This window comes from Chamaea fasciata, unplaced genomic scaffold (assembly GCF_029207755.1).
Source record: "Chamaea fasciata isolate MVZ Bird 193981 ecotype frontalis unplaced genomic scaffold, bChaFas1.0.hap1 SCAF_1, whole genome shotgun sequence".
NCBI classification, from domain to species: Eukaryota; Metazoa; Chordata; class Aves; order Passeriformes; family Sylviidae; genus Chamaea; species Chamaea fasciata.
In genome coordinates this window covers 126,076,136-126,096,915 of record NW_027094086.1, presented here as the reverse complement: position 1 = coordinate 126,096,915, position 20,780 = coordinate 126,076,136, and the positions used below count along the sequence as shown (strand labels likewise).

The 20,780-nt window shown below is 36.0% G+C and overlaps 1 protein-coding gene across 1 annotated transcript in view; it reads right to left on the bottom strand.

Moving 5' to 3' along the window:
- Positions 1–20,780, bottom strand: part of THSD7A (thrombospondin type 1 domain containing 7A) — a 278,494-nt gene that overhangs the window by 180,320 nt on the left and 77,394 nt on the right. The window contains exon 3 of the mRNA XM_066196734.1: positions 20,109–20,634. Within this exon, the coding sequence (XP_066052831.1) occupies positions 20,109–20,268 (160 nt within the window). The 5' untranslated portion in view covers positions 20,269–20,634. The remainder of the gene's footprint in view (positions 1–20,108; positions 20,635–20,780) is intronic.

Sequence of the window (20,780 nt, the reverse complement as noted above, 5' to 3'; positions counted from 1 at the left end):
CTCAATGATTTGAAGTAATTTGGTATCTATAGTTACTGTTCAAACAGATTAACTTCTAAAGACATTAGAAAATTGGGTGCCTAGAGTCAAGAGTTGCACGTACATTCATGTTTGAATAGACTCAGTCAGTCAGATGATCGTGAAACAATGTTTGCATCTACGCAAATGTTGGTGTCACTCTGCTAACCCCCAGGATTCACAACAGCCATGGTTAAGACTTATAACAGAACTGAATCCAACAAAGAAAAAATTATCTCCAAATGCTTCAGGTTGCAATACAAAAAATAAAATTTTAAAAAGAGGAGGTGAGGGGGGCATTATCATACATGACAAAAAGTCCCAATTTACTATACAGTATTCTAAGTAGGCAGGAAATTCCTTTGCACTCTGTATGCATACATCACAAGTAATGGACTAATGTGATCAGGTTAACAGAGAAAGCAGGAGGTAACAACATCACTGTGCTAATCTCCTGCTAAAACACTCCAAAATTCAGAATAATAAAAGAGAAAATAATCCTTGTGGATTAAAACAATATATGTTGAAGAAAAGCATGCAGATTGATTGTTCTTCATTTCTTTTTGACAATTTTGAGCTTCAGCATAGAAGTGGTAGTTAATGACATTTGAATGAGGCAAGTTCTGAAACAGCAGAAACTCGCAGAAAATAACCTGTATAAATTCACCTAAATATCACATTTTAACAGATCAATATCTATCAATTTTCACTAAAGGTAAGTATTTTTGTCTGGTTCTATGAAATAGTAACTACATGGACACAAACTTTATGATATAACTAAAAAATTAGATGTCTTCTGTGAAAATTGAAGACAAGTTTAAGTCTAAAACTTATATTTTCTTCTGTCTAACACCTACAAACTGACAGGCTGAGTGACACTCTTTAAAATATACAATGCTACTGGTTTGCCTCCACCAGACTCACCTGCACTGGATGTAGACACTTGGCTACATCATGTACTTTCACCTCTGAAAAAGAGCACTAAAATTAAACAATCTTAAATCAGGCTCTTTGACCTTTTCTGATTACTAGTGTCCAGGCAACCTTTTCAGGATGAATGACAGATATCTTTGTCCAAGACAGTTTATGCAGCTATCACAGTACTTCCTTTAAGTTAGATAAATTAGGTGGTCACTTAACAGGGAGAAAGGCCAACATCAATTGCAGCAAAGGTCACTCAGTTCAGTTATCATGTACTGTATTAAATTGTCATCAGATCTGAACAGCAATTTCATCAATAACCCATCCATGTGGGTTATTATAGGAATGCCTGTGAATGTTTGAAACCATCCACCCACGCTGGGGGGGGGACACAGAGAGCAGTCAGAAAACTCACATGTGTCTGTAAGGCCACAAATAAGTACCTGAGGGGAACAAAGGTTCTCATCCACCAGTTTGGGGCAAAAGAAGATGGAATAGACACTAATAAGCTAATTATATACAGTATAGTTCTTCCCATAGGACTATGAATACCAACCTATCTGCTACTAATTGAGAGTACAAACTCCTTCCTTGCATTTTCACCTCTTAAGAATTTTTGGGTGTTCTTACAGTCACTCTGGGAATGCCCTGCTTTTTCCAGCATTCCAAAGTCCTTGCTTAGTTCTGCTGATTCTACTTTCACCAGCAAAATGCAATAGAAGAAATGCTTACTGGAAACTTTAAATAAATAAATACAAATGCTTTCCAATCTCTGACAAAGAAAACTGCTTTCTTATTTTGATCCAGTTACTACTAAACTTCTAAATGTCAGTAAAAGCCTCTTAGCTTTTCCTGTAACCAAGTCTTTACATTGTTGAGAAAAGCATTATTTCAATGAAATTAAAATACTTCAGTAACTCTAAAATCCCTATAAATGTGAAGCATTCAAGCATGAAAATTTTATGCAATGTAGCTTTTATGCATTGTATGTATTTGTATTACAAGGAAATGTAATAAATGTAGCCTGACTCCATACAGAACTTTGGTTTTTGGTTTACTTTTTTTGAAGCGATTACTTCTACTTGTGCAACTTTGCAAAAAACAAAATAAAATAAAACAAAAAACCCAACAACAACAAAAAAAACCACCCAAAGTTTATGCATTACAAAAATGCCAGACAATGCCATGCTTTCATTTTGCACATAAAATTTCAAATTACTAACTGAAAAGAATCTTACTTTTAAACAATACTCATATTTGGATGTCTTTTCATATTTTCAAATAAATCTCAATCTAATTTTCAGACAATCCATCCTGAAAACAAATATGAAAGTGAATGCCTGAGCACTTGCAGATGAAATCTATACAGTCTACTCAGGAATCTGCAAAGTAACAGCTGGTGCTACAGCTGTTGCATTCAATCAGGGAAGACAAGCAATACCATATGGCGTGATTTTCCAATGCAGTTCTGAACACTGAATATCCAAGATACTATACTTAGGGGGAAGAAAGAAGAAGTTGAAATGCAACCATTATTAATAATTAGTCGAATTCATCACAAATAATTACCAAAATGATTTACCATTAATAATTCCTTACTGAGGGAAGGCTGCCCAAAACAACAAAAAGTAAGTCTCATGTAAGCTTTGTATTTTTCATTTAAGAATCACTTAATTACTTTCCATTCTGTTACATGTTGTTATTTCTAAACACCAGGAATAAATCTAGAAAGAGTCATTTCAGGTTGCACTTTCAAGCAGGCATAGTATCAATAGCTTGGAAGAAAGATTAGTTCAGGAATCAAAATCTATGATGATGAAATTAAGGTTTATACTTGAAGGCATCAAGGTGTCAAAAAGGAAACACATATAAAAATACAGGTTTAATCATGAAAATATTTGCTTTCTTTCTGTTACCTAGAAACTTTGTTTCTAAGAAAGAACAAAATTCAAACTTTTAAAAACCTGTCAGGCAGAAAATTTCCTCTACACTTTGAGAAAAGAAGCTAGTTCTGGTTGACAGAGATATGTATTTATAGAGATCATGATTTTATCTCTATATTCTGAAATGCAGTTATAACAACCTGTCACTGAATCCACTGAACTAATGGCAGAATACTCTGACACAAAGAGAACACGTTATATGAAAACAACATGCTGAGAAAGTAGTATTAATAGTGCTGTGAGTTTTACTTATACCCAACCATTGTATTGACAGCTTTAAAATATGTGCTTCTCAAAAAAAAAAAAAAACAAAAAAAAACCTCACAAATCTCTTTTGCAGTTAAGAACTTGGCATACATACACAAATAATATTTAAGTATACTTTTGCGACAATGTAAACTTCAAAACTGTACTATTAGACAGTTCATTTCAAATGCGCCAAGTTTAATACAAACAATGAAAAATATTACATAATATGCAATTAATTTGAAAACCCACAGAAAAGAATCTCCTTATTTAATACATTTATTGCAAAATAAAAATATCTGTTTCCTTATTTGTACTCAGATGCTCATCTTTTCTTAAACAAGGTTAATTAGTTGACCTCCCTCTGAAAATTGCAAAGTGCTTTTGTAAAACGTGGAATAAAATTGTCTTTTTCATACATAAGGATTTTAAAGACATCAAAACTCAAGTACAACAATCCAAAATGTCAGCAGCACTAGCTGCATTGACAGCAACACTTACTGTTCCAAAGAGCACTCTTTATGGCAACTTCACTGAACAGGGTGAATCCATCTGCCCCACTATTAGTCTGTAGCTAAGAATGAAGCATATAAACACCAAACTTTCTGTCTGAGTTTAATGATTGAAGATCTACTCTAAGACCATCTGCTGAGTTACAATAATCCGTCAGGATGTCAAAAATCCTGACCCTGAGAAACAGACAGCAAAGATCCTTCCACAACAAAAACTGCAAGTAATTCTGTGGCATCACTACAATGATAGAGTCATTTCCAAGAGGCTACTTAAAATCACCACAAAGTATTTAGGAATATTCTAAAAACACAGAAGCACTAGGCTATACTTGTGAAATATGTTCTTACAAGCACATGAGTAATAATAAAATAGTCTAATAATATGCAAAGAAACTCTTAGTTACATTAGGCAGAGCATAAATATTGCATTTCAAAATGCCTTATCCAATTTCCTGTTTGCAAACAAACTATAAAATTATCTTGTTAGCAAGTGTGAATAGTTGGATGGCATTGAAACTGCAGGCAGTCTTAGAGGTAGAAGAATGCTTATACATTTGTTACATCCCTGCATTTGAGAGATGGTTTAGCTTTCCAGATTGTGCTGAAAAGCTACATAAGGATACTAAACTGGAAAAGTAAAATCATCTTAATACTTCACAAAAAACAAAGGCTAACCAAAATTATCAAAAAATAATGACTTAATTACTCATTCATCAAAAGGCATTGCACAAGCATGACCTTTAAAATTAAAATGGGTGTTGCTTCTGTGCTGCTGGGATCAATTTCTGTATCTTTACCAGCACTGCAGACTGATGCATTATTATCAAGCAGATAAAAGAATGTGCTTGGAATCATACTGAACTGCTTGACTCATAAATGGCTACCATGAAGTATATTTCAATCTGAAAGCTTTTCCATTATGAAGGTTTTAAAACAATTTGTTCTCATTTTGAAACTCTTCTTGAAACCAGTTATTTTTAAACACACATAGCATTCTCTGCTTTGAAAACAGAATAGCTCTGAAAAGCTTATTTAGACACAAAACCATTGCCAACAGCCAAACCAAGAGCACTCATTTACCAGATTTCAAAATAATGGGTATTATACTTGAAAAATTTAATTTGCAGAGACTTCCATGTTATTGCAAGGAGCGAATTCCTTTTACCTACACTGCATTGAAATTTGATTTTTTTTCCCCTACAAAACCACCTCAGAGGTGGTAAGAACCAAATGAGCAAGTAGCATTTTTCATTACTTCACTTCCATAGACCCTTTTTCTTGGTATAAGCAAAAAGGAGACAGAAATGGGTTGCGCACAGAAATCAGAAGAACTAAATAAGGTCTTGAACCATTAACTGCAAATGTACAGTAACGATAAGAATTATCAAAAATCTACATTAAACATCCTCCTCACCTAAAAAATATGTCCTTCATTACAACTGAAAAATTAAAGGATGCTAAAATATTTTACGTTAATCTAAAACGCATATATTTGTTTTCTTACCAGGTCTGCTTAAAAAAGCTACATTGGCATTATGCTCAGAATAGATTCTAACAGACACCCATATTTCTGGAAGGATAGGGGAGTAACCTTTTCTAAAAATTATTCCAAACCAAGAGGAAACAGTGTGCCACATAACTCAATTTCACCTTCTGCTTCCAACTTCTTCTGATTCAAGGATTAAGTATTATTCATTAACTAAGCCATATAGGCTAATTCACCTAATAGCCAAGAATCTTCTGAAAAGGAAATAAGATCAAGACACACCTCATAGTTTGTTTGGGTTTTTTTTTAAGTAGATTTTAACTTTTTTTAGACACAAAACAATTGGCACTGGGCACTTTGAATGGATATTGCTTCTACAACAGCAACTAATACATATTCCTTTAAATAAAATTGAAAAAAAAAAACCCTGAAAGTAAAGTGCACGAGCTTCTGAAAAGTTAGGTGCAATTCCCACAAGACAGAAGAAAGTTTAAGCATGCCTCCATGATGGGGAAAGCCCCATCACTGTGGTCTGTATTAAAATTTAACGCACGTAACAACAGAAGTCTCTGCGTATTGAGCTGCATGAAGAAAGTGATACTACAAAATACATATTAAAGAAGATGAATTTTTATTAAAAATTTAGAAATCAAAATGAAAAAAAAAAAACTTTAGGAATGTCTCATGGAGACTATTTCCTCCTTCACTATCCAATAAAAAAGATGAGCACTTGCATTGCTACCTTGAGACATGACGTTAAATTCACAGGAACTAAATGCATATTAGGTTGGACCAAGAAATTTTATCTTCCCAATGGAAAAATCAAATGCATGTACACTGTTATTACAACAGTTAGCTGAACTAAACTTCCTCCTAGAAAGATTCAAATTTACCTCGCTCTTGACTGTGATGAAAAGAAAAAAATCATACAGTTGTTGAATGAAATGGAATTAGGTAAAAAGCAAAAATTCCTGTTAAGAGATGGTATAGATATGTGTCATATTTTGTTTATTAAGCTTACACTAAAAATTTCTCACTTTCTTAGGAAGTAAGGAAAAAAGTTGTGATCTCTCAATGTCATATACTGGACGATATCATGAGTATCACATGTGACAAGGTGGCTCATAGCCTGGGAAGTAGAGCACAGCAAACCACTGACAGCTTTATCAATTTCCTTATCTGGCATTCCAGATTATCTTCGAGGCCACAGGCCCTAAAGAACAGCAGCCTTCTGAAGCACCAAATGTCTCTACGGAGTGTAGCTGAATGTTAAAATCCAGTTCTGCATTGCCATCATGACGTGCCTGATATTCAGGGCCTGCAACTTCGACAGATCTAGAATATCATTAATGAAAGCACCCAACTGGTTTGAGCTTTGTCTTCTCATTTCAACTCATCTTCGATAAAAAATTTTAGATGTTGACAGCATGAGATAAATAAGTCCATCTCCATGGTTCATCTTTCTCTTTGGAAGTGCATTAACACAATGTGACAAAGAGGATGAACCACTATTTTTTGATGCAGGCAGAGGCGTATGGCAGTAAAAACATGTTTCTTCTCCAGGACACTGAGCAGTTATTGAACAGGCAGCTGAAACAGACCCAGGTCACAGCAACAAACCTCTCATACAGCATCCATTAGCCCACTGAAAAAAAAGAAGGGTAGGAAGTACTAATATAAGCCATGTGAGAAACTGGGATGAGGACCTGAAAACTACCATATGTAACAAAAATAAAAGGAAAAACAATAATCATAGATGACAGACCTGAAAAATAAGTAAAACCCCTGTGTTTTACAAAAACCTACTGTGTTTTAAGGAACTAGACTAAATGTTTCATGTCTCACCTATCTTCGGACAGAGTTCAATATACTTAAGAAAAAAATGCGTATCCTATCAAACTGATGGCAACTCAGATATCAGAGGAAAATGTCCACATTGTAGTTTTTGGTCTTTTCTGTTTGTGTGTGGTGTTTTATTCTTCTTGGTTGTTATGCTGGGTTTTTTTTTTTTTATAAATAGGTTCTTCAGGAAAAAACTTCCACATGCTTCATAACTTTATTTAATAAGTGATTAGGAGTTAACTCAGTGACTGGAAAGTGTATGTATTTGGGCAACGATCACATTTCAGAGGGAAGTAATTCTCAGCCTGAGGTTGGAAGTCACATTAAACCAATTAGAGTAACCATTATGTAAATGGTAGATCCTGCGCTGCTTGGCGCAACACTAGTCAGTGGATTTATCAGGAAAGATTAGACTTCACGAAGCACAGTTCAGCTAAGTCATAGCTGAGGGGCATGACAACTGACAAATACTCTACTTGCGTAATCTAGCCATGAAGGTAAAAAGGATTAAAAAAAAAAAAGCAAACTAGCTATGGTGCAACATACAGACAATAGTGTAGTCTTTCTATTACACTGAGAGAAAATCAACTGCTTAAAATATTTACAATAAATGTAAAGCAAAAACTGGGCAAGACATGGCACTTTGGGAAGAAAGAAGAGAGAAGGGGTTAATTATTCAGCCTCATTAAAATTTTCATCAGAAGCAGCAAACTATCATAGCTTGAACATTTTCTTATTCATTAGAGTGCTTTTTAATATTGACATCCAACCAATTATGTCCAAACTAATTCCCAGAATGCTGTGAGACTGTAGCTACTTTCAGAAGTTTTTCCACATTAATGAACTGTATTATTTTTTTATTAGAAGCTCCAGTATGCTCAGAGACATACAAAGTAGTGAACAGAAAACCACCCTGAACAGAATATATTCTCTAAAAAGTCTTTGACTTTCTTAACGAATTTCTATCTTCAGGGAGCCTTCTTCATCTTTACTTCAAAAATTCAAAACCAAAAGCAGCACTTCTACTTCAAGTGGACCTCTCCTTTATGACCAACTGCAGCAAAATATGTGAGTTCCAGACACAGGTGAAGAGATAAAACACAAAAGATTTATATAGATATAGATATAGATATAGATAGATAGATAGATATGACATGATATCTCTCATGGTCTGCACTCCAATTTGTATAGTTGGCGTTGTTTCATTGTTTTTTTCAGATATGCCTGACTAGAATAAACTACTTTAATAACATTCTGAAGAGTTAATAAGCCTTAGCTAATGACATCTTGTTTCATACTCTCAGTGAAAAAAAAACAGTTAACAAAAAGACACTGTATTATCTGATTCATTATACAAAAAGCAGGGCATTCTTTTTTAAGGCTTCTTAATACAGTTTGTCTTTTCTTTCAAAAATAACTCTCTCTGGTAACGTTTGCATAAAATGTGATGAATGTCTGTCCTAAAGGGAAGAGAAATTGCATTAGCAACCAATATAGGCATGACAAGACTAAAAACTAATTCTTTACTCTTCCTTTCAACATTTTCTCTTTAATTTAAATTGCACCTTTTCTTTATCTCAACTTCTCCTTAAACCCATATTTTGTTAATAAACACCTGCCTCTAGTTGTGCCACTCATCACCCTCATGGGATTATATACAGACACTATTCCATACATAGAATAACTAATAATAATAATAAATAACAATAAACAACTTTCTGGATAGCAGTGTGTTACTGTCCAAGAAACAACACACTTAGAAAGACATGGGCATACTGAAGAGTGCCTTTAATTTACTAAACCTGCAAATTCACAAGGCCTTACAAATACGCAACCTTTGTAAAAGATACATAAGTCACGTTAAAGGCAAATTATCTACCATCTTAAAATGGCTTACACCAAATAATAGCATCTATATGTGAACAGTAACAATATATCATTTCCTCTGAGACACAGGTTCACTGGTTTGCCCCTTTCCAGTCTCAAAATAATACTCTTATCAATATGAGAGAAACTATTTCTTAAGTGAGAGTGATGAAGATACTATGTAAGCAACAGACTGTCATTTAGAGAGACTTTTTTGTTGCATGCATGGCAGTAATTCTTAGTTCACTGAATTGTCACTCCATTTCTAATCATCAGTTTCCTTTTATACGTGAGGCTTCAGCAAAATACACTTTTTAAATATCTACTTGTGCATCCAAAAAGTAAAATTTTTACTACCCAATTTTGGCCTCTGTAGCCCCTGACCCTTAAGGACTATAACTTTCCTGTTAAGAGAGAGCTAAGTAGTATACCATTCAAAAGAAACTACAAAGTAATCTAGAAAATTCAGTGATTTCAAGAGAAGATATTCATTACATCACATCCTCAGAGCAATAAAAAGAACTTCTTGCAGAGTTAAGATAAGAAAAACACAAAAGTGATACTATCTCAAAAAACAAGTTGTATTATAGTTATAAAACAAACTCACAATTTTAGAGCTAATTTAATCATGTGTAATTGGCAGTATACCTGGTAGAATAACCCAAATCTGTACTGCAACAAAAGAACCAAGACTCAATTGTAATCAGTACATGTATTCATCATCTGGATTTCCTCCATAAAACTTTTAAAGTATATTTAACACAGAAGGGGAGAAAATAAAGCACTTATAACTAGTAAATATATAAATATATAAATACAAATCTGTCATGAAATGCACTTTGTGGCATTTCAGAGAACTCAGCATAGACCATAACATTTTCCTGCAGCTCCCTACAAAGATGCAAAGTACAGCACAGAAAATAACCTGAATTTCCTGGCTTTATGGTTCAAGTACCCAAACACTTCCCAAGGTGTTGACATTCATATATCAAGCTTAAATATGGAGAGTCATGAGTCATTCATCCATGTTGAGCTAAAGACTACAAATCTTCCTTGCATGCTCTGTCACTTTATCACTCTTCCTCCTCTTCCCTTCATTATCTCCTGCATGGCACAAAGCACATCTTGCAGGAAGAAGTCAAGTCTTTCCAATGCTGTCATCTAAAAAGCAATGCTGACTGTGAACTTCATTAAGGATTACAAAAACAAACAAATAAACAAGCAAAAAAAAAGAGTTGTTTAGATGACAGCCTTCTGAGTATGCCTTTTAAAAACAGCAAGCTCAGCAGCCACGAAGGTGGAATTTCTAAAAACAAATTAGTGGTATACAAACAATAAACTTTCTATTATATATGATCACTAATTCAAGTTGTGCCACTGTTCAGGAAGAAGAAGATGACTTAGATATTCTATTTTTTTTTTAAAGTAGTTCTTTTGGACCCATACAGCCTTGTTCCACAGTGCCTTCAGACCATCACATACATATGAACACATGCAAGCATGCACATAGAGATGTGTATGGCATGAAAAAAGCTTCCAGACTGATTCATTAGAAAAGTCACGTTAGTTTAAAAAGTCCATATTTGTTCATACAGGAATTTGCCCCTTCTCTCAGCGCCCTGAGTTTTTCAACCTCACAATCTATTTTAAATATTTGATTTCAACAGAAAAAAAAAAAAGTTGGTTGCTTGCCTCATGCTTTTCATGTTTGAATTCTCCATTCATGTTAACTTCTTTCTTCCTTTCTCTCAAGTGTCCTAGTCTCCTCCACTACATCCATCTTTGCTTGCATATGCCATGTACTACTAGTGTGCTAAAGCACTGGTACCTTGGGTACTGTCTAACAACTGTATCAAAAATCTCTAGACTCAAAGTTTCTTCCATTTTGTTTTTGCATAGACCTCCAGAAAACTATATTCATGTACATGGCACATTTTAACAGAAAATCACATTCCCAAATCAAATTGTGTCACCACTGCAAACCATGTGCAGAGCTGAGATTGGATTCAAGATCCAGCCTCTTCACTAGCCTATAATGCAACTTTTGCAAATAAGGTTTATGTTCCCTGTTGCAAGATGTAGCAGTTTTATGACTACCTTAATGGGTTTTTCACTTCTTGCTCCACCCTCTTCCTCTAATTCAGGAATTATTTTGACCGAAAACCACAAGAAAATTTAATCAAGCAAAAAATTCCTCACAACGTACACTTGATTAAACCACCAGTAGAACACTGCAAAACAAGCAAAATTTTACACAACACAAGTGATCTTTTAGGATAATCAAGCACATTCATATAAAATTTTTAAAAAGTGTTTTGCTGCTTGCAAGATGGCTGTTACATGTGTAATGTGTACTTAGTGGAAATGCTAAGTAACTTTTACAAACATTCCTCTCAACAATGCATTTTGGAACCATCACACAGAGAATCCACTTCCCAAGGCTTTTTATCATGCTATTTTCCCATGAAAACAATTCTCTCCTCCAGTATCCTTTATTATGGCACCTTGAAATCAGCTATTTGAACTACTTTTGGCACTTGATGTTATTCGAATGCTCCTTTAGAATGTTAATAAATTATCTTTGTGTCTTTGTAAACAGCATTTTTAACAAGTCTTAATTATGTTGTTTTGTATAAAGCTGTGGAACACAGGAACACCAGTAAATGAAAATAATTCAATTGTGCTAAGCATTGTACAAACACAAGTCATTACAAAACGATCTCTGTTCTGTTCTCTATTTCTCTAAGGGCTTGGTGGTAAAATACCTATTCCCCAGCACACATAAGGAGAGTTATACTATTGTTCACTAATAAAAACATTTCATTTTGCATAATACAGGAGGTAGAAAGTAATAATGTCTCTCATTAAGAAATTTCTCATTAGATTAGCAGATGTCACCAATCTTAAAAATATTTGTCTCATTACATCAAAAACCCTTTCCAATTAATACCCTCAAACTCACTTTATATGATACAGACTGTGAGGAATGGTCACATAATCTCTTTCCCCCACAAAATACCTACGGAAGTCTCTTACTAGTATTTGGACATTTGAAAGCTTGCTTTCTAGCAACGTCATTCACAAGGGATCACACAAGAACCCTCCACTTGAGCCACTCAATAAGACCTGCATCTAATGGCACTCCTCTCCTGAATCCATGCAAATATACCAGATTTTCCCCTCTCTATTGAACCGACATGAAATCACCAAAACATTGTTGGCAATGCCCACAAAGTAGAGAAAGCAATTTTAAAAACCTTGAGCTATTGCTGTCTACTGATGACTTTGAGTAATGCCAGCAGCACCAAAAATCACAGTGCTAATTAATGCTGAGAATGTGCTGATTGCTACGGTAAATGGCTGTTGGATTTTGTTTGAAATCCCAGACTCTGATAAGTTTAACACTGTACAATGTTCATATGAGAATGGTAAGCAATGGAATTTCCTAGGAGAGAATAATTTGTGCTAGCAGTAACAAAAGCGCTTGCATTAACTTTCATTTGACTAACTTTTAATATCTACATAATACAGTTATTTTAACTGAGATTATTTAGGAAAACTTTGAGCTAAAAATATGCATTTTTAGGATTTCTCTATGCCGTTCTTTCTTCCAATTCTTTCATTACTTTAGTAACTCCATATATTTTTTCTGCCTTACTAGACAGAAATAGATATAAGAAGAAAGAAAAATCCATAAATAGAACCCAAGTCAATGCTACTGCTGCCTCCCACTGTAGGCTCTGTCAGCCCATTGCCTACTCTGAGGTGCTACAAAACCCACCAGATCTTAAACTTCTGTTACTGAGAATTTTAACATATCTCTACCTACCCAAGGAGCCCACCACTTTTTTCAGTTTCATTAGTGTATGAAAGAGAAACAGGGATTTTGACATGCACCCAGAAAAAGGGTCTTTTTGCCCTGTTACAAAGAGAGGAGTTGTTTTTGAACAGACCACGGAAGAACAGAAGAAAGGAAAAAAAAAAAAAAAAAAGACACGTGGATCCATGATGTAAACTTCAATGAACAGGATAAATATATGTATGGTCCTTTACCGCAGAAATTACTTATTCACAATACAAGGTTTAATGCACAGTGTAATTTATACCATAGAAAATTTTAACTCAAAATATTGATTCTTATTTGGATTTGATACTACTTTATATTATGGAAATTGTGCTAAGTCTGGAATTATTGTATTAAAAGATACACACTTCTGTTATCTGAAGAACTCAGAGGACACACAGGATAAAAAATGACATCAAGTGAAATAGAGAACTGTAAAGTTAAACCACTATAAGGTATGAAAAAAACTAAATTAATTAAACACTGGATCCCAGCCTGCAGAAAAAAACCCATAGCTTTTGAGGCATTCTCCAATTCCAGCATCCCTATGAGCTGAGGGATTAAGCTGATCCAGTTAGCACAAGCACTTTGGGGAACTTGCTGAAAACAGTCCAGACATTCTCTGCTACCAGTACATTTGGTAATGACCAACTACCATTTTCAACTTTTCCGACAGCTTCAAAATACCATCCTCCAAGTGACATCAACAATTACCCTAGCATATAGGGCAATAACTTGCTTATCCTAACTGGAGGTTTATAATATCAGCCATATTTTTTTCTATTTTCCAACTTCAAATATGGCAAAGTAGCTGCATCAGAAAAAAAATTCACAGCACAACATTTTTACCCAAACATTTAAATATTTACTTTGATTTTGTTAAATAAGGACAGAATACTAAACAACACTTATAAATAATTTCCTTAAAGAAACCATTTTCTGCATCTCTGCCAAATATTCTGTTGCCAGGCTGCCCTAAAAGTCTTCTGCATTAATCAAAGACTTAATACATGCTTTGCAAAATTTCTTTTGAATAAAGTATCTGAAAGGATGTTTTACAAATGAGGGCAAAGAGCAACAGTGATGAACATGCCTAATGAAAATGAATATATCCTTATTCAAGACCCAGATAGACAAACCCCATTTTACTACATAAAAGTCAGATTTAACTGGGAGATGACAGCAGAGAGTGTGGTTGCTTAGATGCACATAACAGAATGTAATACAAGTGATAAATTCTAATTAATATGAATTTATGCAGTGTATGTGTAACCAACACTTAATCACATTCTATCCTGGAGAACCCTTTATATTTTGCAGTAATGTTCCTTTAGCACATTTTGCTTGAATAATTTTTATTCTTTGAAATGGTGATGAAATATAGTTTTTATTAATATTCCTTTTATCTTATTCTGTTAACTGAAGACTAGAGAATCAAAAAGATGAATCCCCAAAAACACCTTTTATAATCTATGACAGTTTAAAAATCTTGACAGACCTCTCTCCTCCAGGACATGCAGGCACTGGCTGAAGTTCCCCATGCCATAACTAGGGCTTTATTTTCCCTTGAAGAGGTCCTCACTGCCCTCTTTCATCATCACATGCGAATTCCCTTCCTGACAGTTAGGCCTGAAGATAAAACATCTTTTTCTCATTTAGTATTTTCCCTAGCATCTAATCCTCCTCTTCAGATCATTTCTTCATAATCTCTTTAAAATCAGGAGTTTCCTAGTTACTGACATAGGCTTATCTGTCTCCAGTCTCAAGGTGCATTTACTGCAAGTCTTTACTCAGGTTTTAAAAACAAACAAACGAAAAGAAATACTGGAACAAATGGGAAAGTTTCACCTATGTAATGGAAAAAGCTCCAACAAACAAGATGACACAGCCCTTGTAAGTGCTTTAATCAGAGGTTTGGTTAGGTAATTTTTCTCTCTCCCTATTCCCTTCTGATAATTCCTGTCAGTGTACATTTAAGTACATTTTGAAATGTCTGCTGGACTGCCAGTCCTAGGAAGGACTGCTGTCCTCCTCAGGCATTAATATGAGATAAGAATACTAAGTGCAGTGAAAATAGGACAGTCCTAGGGTCATACATAGGGAAAATAAAATAAAGACATTTTATTCAGTGATTTTGTTGGTTTTAGGCATCAAAGATGTTAGAAGAGGAATTTCAGAACTGTTGAAAATTGTACTTGTGGAACGAAACTATTTTTAAAATATATTTGGCCCTTAGAATGTAAAACCTGATAGGGATGCAATAGTACAGATGTTGTGTTTGTTCATCTTTGTGGGTAAGTAGGAAACCAAGATGTTGAAAATCAGAGTATTGAGACCCAAGTTCATAACAAGTAGTGAAGTGTGATTTGGTTACAAGATCCCAAAGTAACACCTTGACACAGAAACCATTTGTTTAAAAACATTTGCGTAAAGGAATTAGGAGGTCCTTGTGCAGCCCTCTTGCCAAGGCAATGGAACAAGGATAAATCACATACAAATGCTGCTGCCTGAAAAAGATCAGAAAGTGTTAAAGAAGAGCTCTTGCCTGCAGAGTTTGCAACACCCCTCTGGCCCCAGTGGAAACCACCTGGCCCCCTGGTTTCCCTGCAGGCCACCACTACCCCAAAGGTACCTATGATCTTCTGTATGTTGCCTACACACATATTACTGCCATTCTTCTGGTTCTTGGCTGCATCAAAGGTTGAGCAAGTTATCACCTAAGGACCAATTCTCATCTAGGAGACACAACATAAGCAGAAAAAAAGATACTTAATTGTTCTCTTCAGGAAACAATGACTTTTTTCTCTTTCCACTTTAATTTTAAAATAGCAGTGTTACCCACAGAAAGCCTATTTCAAGTTCTACCCTTGTTAAAAAAGAAGGGAAAATGTCCAACTGCAATTGTTATACCAAAGACCAAGTCTTGGTGTCAACAATTGCAGATATCTTAAATAATTCTGCAGAGACACAGATCTGCTCAAGTCTTTAAAACAGATAATAACGGAAAAGGCACTGCCTCCTGGATTTTTTCTTATGCCTTTTTTTGTTCCAGAGCCATTAATCCAATGCAGCATCTTCCACTTCAAAGGTGTAATGTACACTGCTTCAAGCTGTTGGAAGATGTAATTTTAAAGTGATCAAACCTTGGTGATTTTGTGCATTCTCCAGTAAATAATCAGCATATACACACACACATATCTATATATATCTTAGTAACTGTAGGCAGGCATTACACCCAACACTGACAGCACATCACAGATGAGCATACGAATTCATTTAACAAAAACATATGAAGGAGAGGGTAGAAAGAAGTAAAAGAGACTTCTGATGGGGCAAGAAACACCTATGCTTAGTTGTGTAAAGGAACGGTAAATATATGCCCTGCATGAAATGACATACTAAGAAAAATATGCATCTTTATGTAAAGTGAAAAAAGTGAAAATTTTATGGGTGCCTTCTTTGAGGAATCAACAGTTATCATATTGTTCACTGCAAAACTTACAGATACATCAACATCTTAGTCCACGGTGGGCAGTATCACAAGATTATAAGGTGTCTTTGAATATGAAAATCACAGAATAGGTCAGGTTGGACAGGACAACAGTGGGGGTGGTCTGATCCCACCTGATCCAACCTCCCACCCTAAACAGGGTCATCCCAGAGCACATGGGACAGGATTGCATCCAAACAGTTCTTGAATATCTTCACAGCCCCTCTGGACACTCTGTTCCAGTGTGCAGCCACCTGCACAGTAAAGAAATTCCTCCTTGTATTTAGATGGAACTCCCTGTGCCACAGTTTCTGCCCACTGCCTCTTGTTTTATTGCATGGCAATGCAGAGAAAATCCTGGCTTCATTCTTGACAACTCCCCTTCAGATTAAATTCACCAATAACCAGCAAAATTCTAAAGTCATAAAAGTTAAGGTAGAATAAAAATGGCATTTAAGAAACTCACAAGTTCAATATAGCAGTGTAGAACCTGAAGCAAACAACTGCTCACTGCAAATGAAATCAGTTAAATCAGAGAAAGGAAATTACTCATGAACAAAACATGTCATTAAACATCTTTTCTACATAAATAGTTCAACGCTTGGCAGCGTGTGTCAGCCTCACACCAATATAATCAGCAATCCTCAGTACCACAACTTCTCTTCCATGAGTTGCTAAAAGCTGCTGTTGCCTAGCTCAAATCATCAAGCAGATACACACCATGACTCAATGCTGGGAATCTTGCTGTTTCATCACTCTGCTTTAATTTATGTTAAAAAACCAAGATGGCTTTCCCAGTAACCACACAAAATGAACTAGCTGTGTACTTGTAACTGAATAATGCATACACTAGGTCTGCACAGGATGGAATGGGAAAGTTTGCTGAGAAACCTAGTTTAATAGTTTACAGCTATCTAAATGCCATTCAAAATTCTGACGGTCCATTAAACACACCAGAACACCAAATAGCCATTCTCTCAAGAGATAAAAAAGAGTAACAAAAGCCAAAATTTCAAAGCAGTTTCAGCTGGAGCAGTAAAAATGACTCAGTGATGGCACCCATATCACAGCATGGGTGGAGATTAGAGGGGACCTCTGGAGATAACTTTTAGCTCAACCTCCCTGTTCAAAGCAGATTATTCACAACATTGTATATGTTGAATCAAAGACAACTGAACCCCCAAATGGTTAAACTGAGTACTGCAGTAACCTCAGATTTTTATGGTAGTAGACAGGAGGATGGTAGTAAAAAAGGAAATCATGTCCCCTGAGAACTTTTCATGGACTGAAAGCAAACACTTAACATTTGAATTAGAACACCTCTTTCCAACAAAACACAAAAACCCCTTTCAAACCCATAAACAAAACAAAATAAACAAACAAAAAAGGAAACTATTATTCTATAAAACAAAACATGCCTCAACTCAAACCTCATAATCATTGCAGATTATTGTCAAGGGCATCCTTAGGAAAACATAATGCAGTAAAGCAGTATAGAAGACACAGAGTAGCATACACCAAGACACTATTTCAAAAACCTTTAGAAATAAAAACAAGACAGATGCAAGTCATGAACAGCACTTTAAAAAGCTGATGACAGACTAAATTCAATACAGAAATAGCATGGTTCTCAAATAATGGACATAAGAGGTCCCAAAAGGCATATAATCAAGTTGATTGCCTTGACAAAGTCTCAGCCACACATTCCCCTGACCTCTCTCATTCACAGGAGAAGGAAAATATCATCTGAAATGCATAAGCGCACTACTGTTCAGTTTTGTTTTTCTCTCTGATACTTTAGCTGAACTCTGTACATCCCATACTACGTGTCACTTCAGACCACTGACCAGCAATTCTTCCAGGTCACTTTCTAAATCCTCCCACAACTGGAGAGGGGAAAACAAAAGAATTCAATACACAGCAAAGAAAAAGAATGCAAAAATTTAATTCGGAGCCAAACACAGACACAGTGTCTTATTCACTGCATCTTGTCATTCATCATCTGAAAAGAGCCACTCTTGATTTTCATTACTTGATTTTCATCATGTTTCCATCTCATCACTGATGTTATGGCTGCAATATTTCCTATTGTGGGCAAAACAGATGAGAGATGTCACAGAAGGGAAGATGAAGAAAAGAACTAGCTCCTCATCAGGGAAAGTAATTGGATCATACCTGTTCTACACACAAGTTTCTTAAGAGCAGTCTTTGGCAGGAAGGGAGAAAGGGGGAGAAGACAAAAGCCAATGCAGTTTCCTTCTTGCTGAACTGACATGACTTCAGAGCACGTGTACTATGTGCAAAGCAATGGAGTTAAGTCCATAGCAAACTGACTGCACGTGTTCTTAAGTAGTAGTTCACTAGAATTATTATCCTCAAACTATATTACTATTTTAACATTTTAAAATACAATCCATTACACTGTTAAATGGAGACATAATAAAATGCTGGAGAGTTAATTCTGCTGATGGGTATATGTGCAACTTAGGGTAAATGTGAAATGCTTTATGAAAATGTTATATTATTACTGTGCCTTTGCATAAACCTGTGCACGTATATCATATCTTTTTAAGTGTGTGTTGAACACTTACAGATCTGTAATGGAACTGTAAACTGTTTTTAATTTGTCAATGGTTTAAGAGGAAAAAAAGGTCACAGTCATTGTGTAACTCATCTTGCAGTTAGAAGTGAAAGTTGCAAAGGATTTTCCCCTCTTCAGATTTCTCTTTCTAGTGTTATTGGAAAGCTTGTCTTCTTGTTTAAATGAATTTCCTTTTAATCTCCTCTCTGAGCTGCTGGATAGATAGAGCCTCTTAAAAAATTCAGGATATCACTGTAATTGTAAATTGATCTGCTTCTGTGGCAGAAGGCTGCATCCCTCCATCCAGGAAAGAGACTGTCTTCTCAAAGCTGTTTTTCAAGCAAATGATTAATTTGCAATTTCTCTTATGATTGTACTATCCTTTAATGAAAAACCACTTTTTAAACAAATCTACTACTTTTTGGATTGTTTTATTCCTGGCAACATACACGAAAGGAAGCTAACTGCCAAAGCCAACGTGAAATATTTCCCAGTCAGAAATTTTTAAATTTCCTAAACAAGAGTTTGATTCTACTTGCATAGGAACTAAAACTGTATCAAAACAACTAAAATGCACATATTCATCACTGCTTAAGTCCTGAATTAATGTAATATATTAAAAGACACAGGAAAATTCCCCACTGATTTTTAATGGAGAGTTAAGGTTGAAACACTGTTATGACTGTGCAATCTTTAAAACAGACACGTAACTCATTAGGATCAAAGTAGGGGAAATTATCCATCCACTGTGGTGCTGAATCCACATAGCCTATTTGCCTTTGGCTCTTTGGTTATGAGATCTGGCATCACTTGGATTATTTCACCTAATCCATCATTAGCTTTCACGTGCCCTATATACCGTGGAACAAACCTAAATTTAAACCCAACTCCCCATCAATTACCACACTGAATATATTACATGTCAGCACAGGACACAAAGATTAGACGTGCTGAATCACATCTTTCTTTGTGAAAATTCAATCTGTTTAGAGCACTTTTAACAATGCTGACTCCAATTGTAATAATTGCTCCTTCTCATTGTGGACAGGCACTAATGCTCTGACCTTTATGTACAACACAGAGCTGCAAAACAAAATGAAAAACCTCAGAAGACAGAAAATATATAAGAGATCCCAGTAACAGTGCCACAGACTCACAAAACGAGTTTTTTAATTGCAGTATTTGCCTGGATGGTGGAATCCTCTAAGATGACCTATTTTTCCCCTATAATCCTGCCAGTAAACATTAGTTATTTAGATTAACTTTCTCCCTCCACATACACAAAGCACACAAAAAGGCTGTTACTTACAACAAAAACTCAACACACTGCTGCTGTGCTATCACAGCATCCCGACTTACCGGTCTTCCACAAATACACTGATGAAGTTTGAAATTCACTCTGTGCACGAGCGTCCCAGATTCCCAGCAGCAGAAGCAGGAGAACTCCCACGCGCCGAGCGGGCACGGCAGAAGACCCCGGACCACGGCGCAGGGAAGCGCTCCCGTCGCACACCCCCATGCCTCCAGCAGCCTGCCGCTGCGTCCAAAACCCGCAGCACCTCCACGAAACCTTCCTCAAACGACCCTCCCCTCCTCAGAATTTCTTCACGGGGAGAAAGGGACTGGGAAGCTCTCTCCCGCCGTTGTGCATGGCAGTTGAAAAGGAAAAACTGTTTAACACCAGGGAACAATAGAGTCCTCGGTCGCTCTTGCTGCTGCTGCAGCAGCAGCTCCTCGTGCTGGTATGGTCGTTGCTCCACGCTCTTCCATTCAGCGGTTATAGCAGTTTTCCATCAGCTAAAAGCGAGACAGCTGTCCGCAGGGGGCTCCAGCTGACTGAGCAGGTTATCTTGCTCTGGGAGGCAGCAGCAGTCATTTACACCAGCTGGAGAGAGTGAGAGACAGAGAAACAGGGATGAGGAGAAACACAAATAGCCCAGCGCTATAATCTCAGTGCAGAGAGTGACTGCAAAAGGCTGGCTTCCCAGACACGTCTCTCCCTGGAATATCCCGAATGATACATACCAAGAA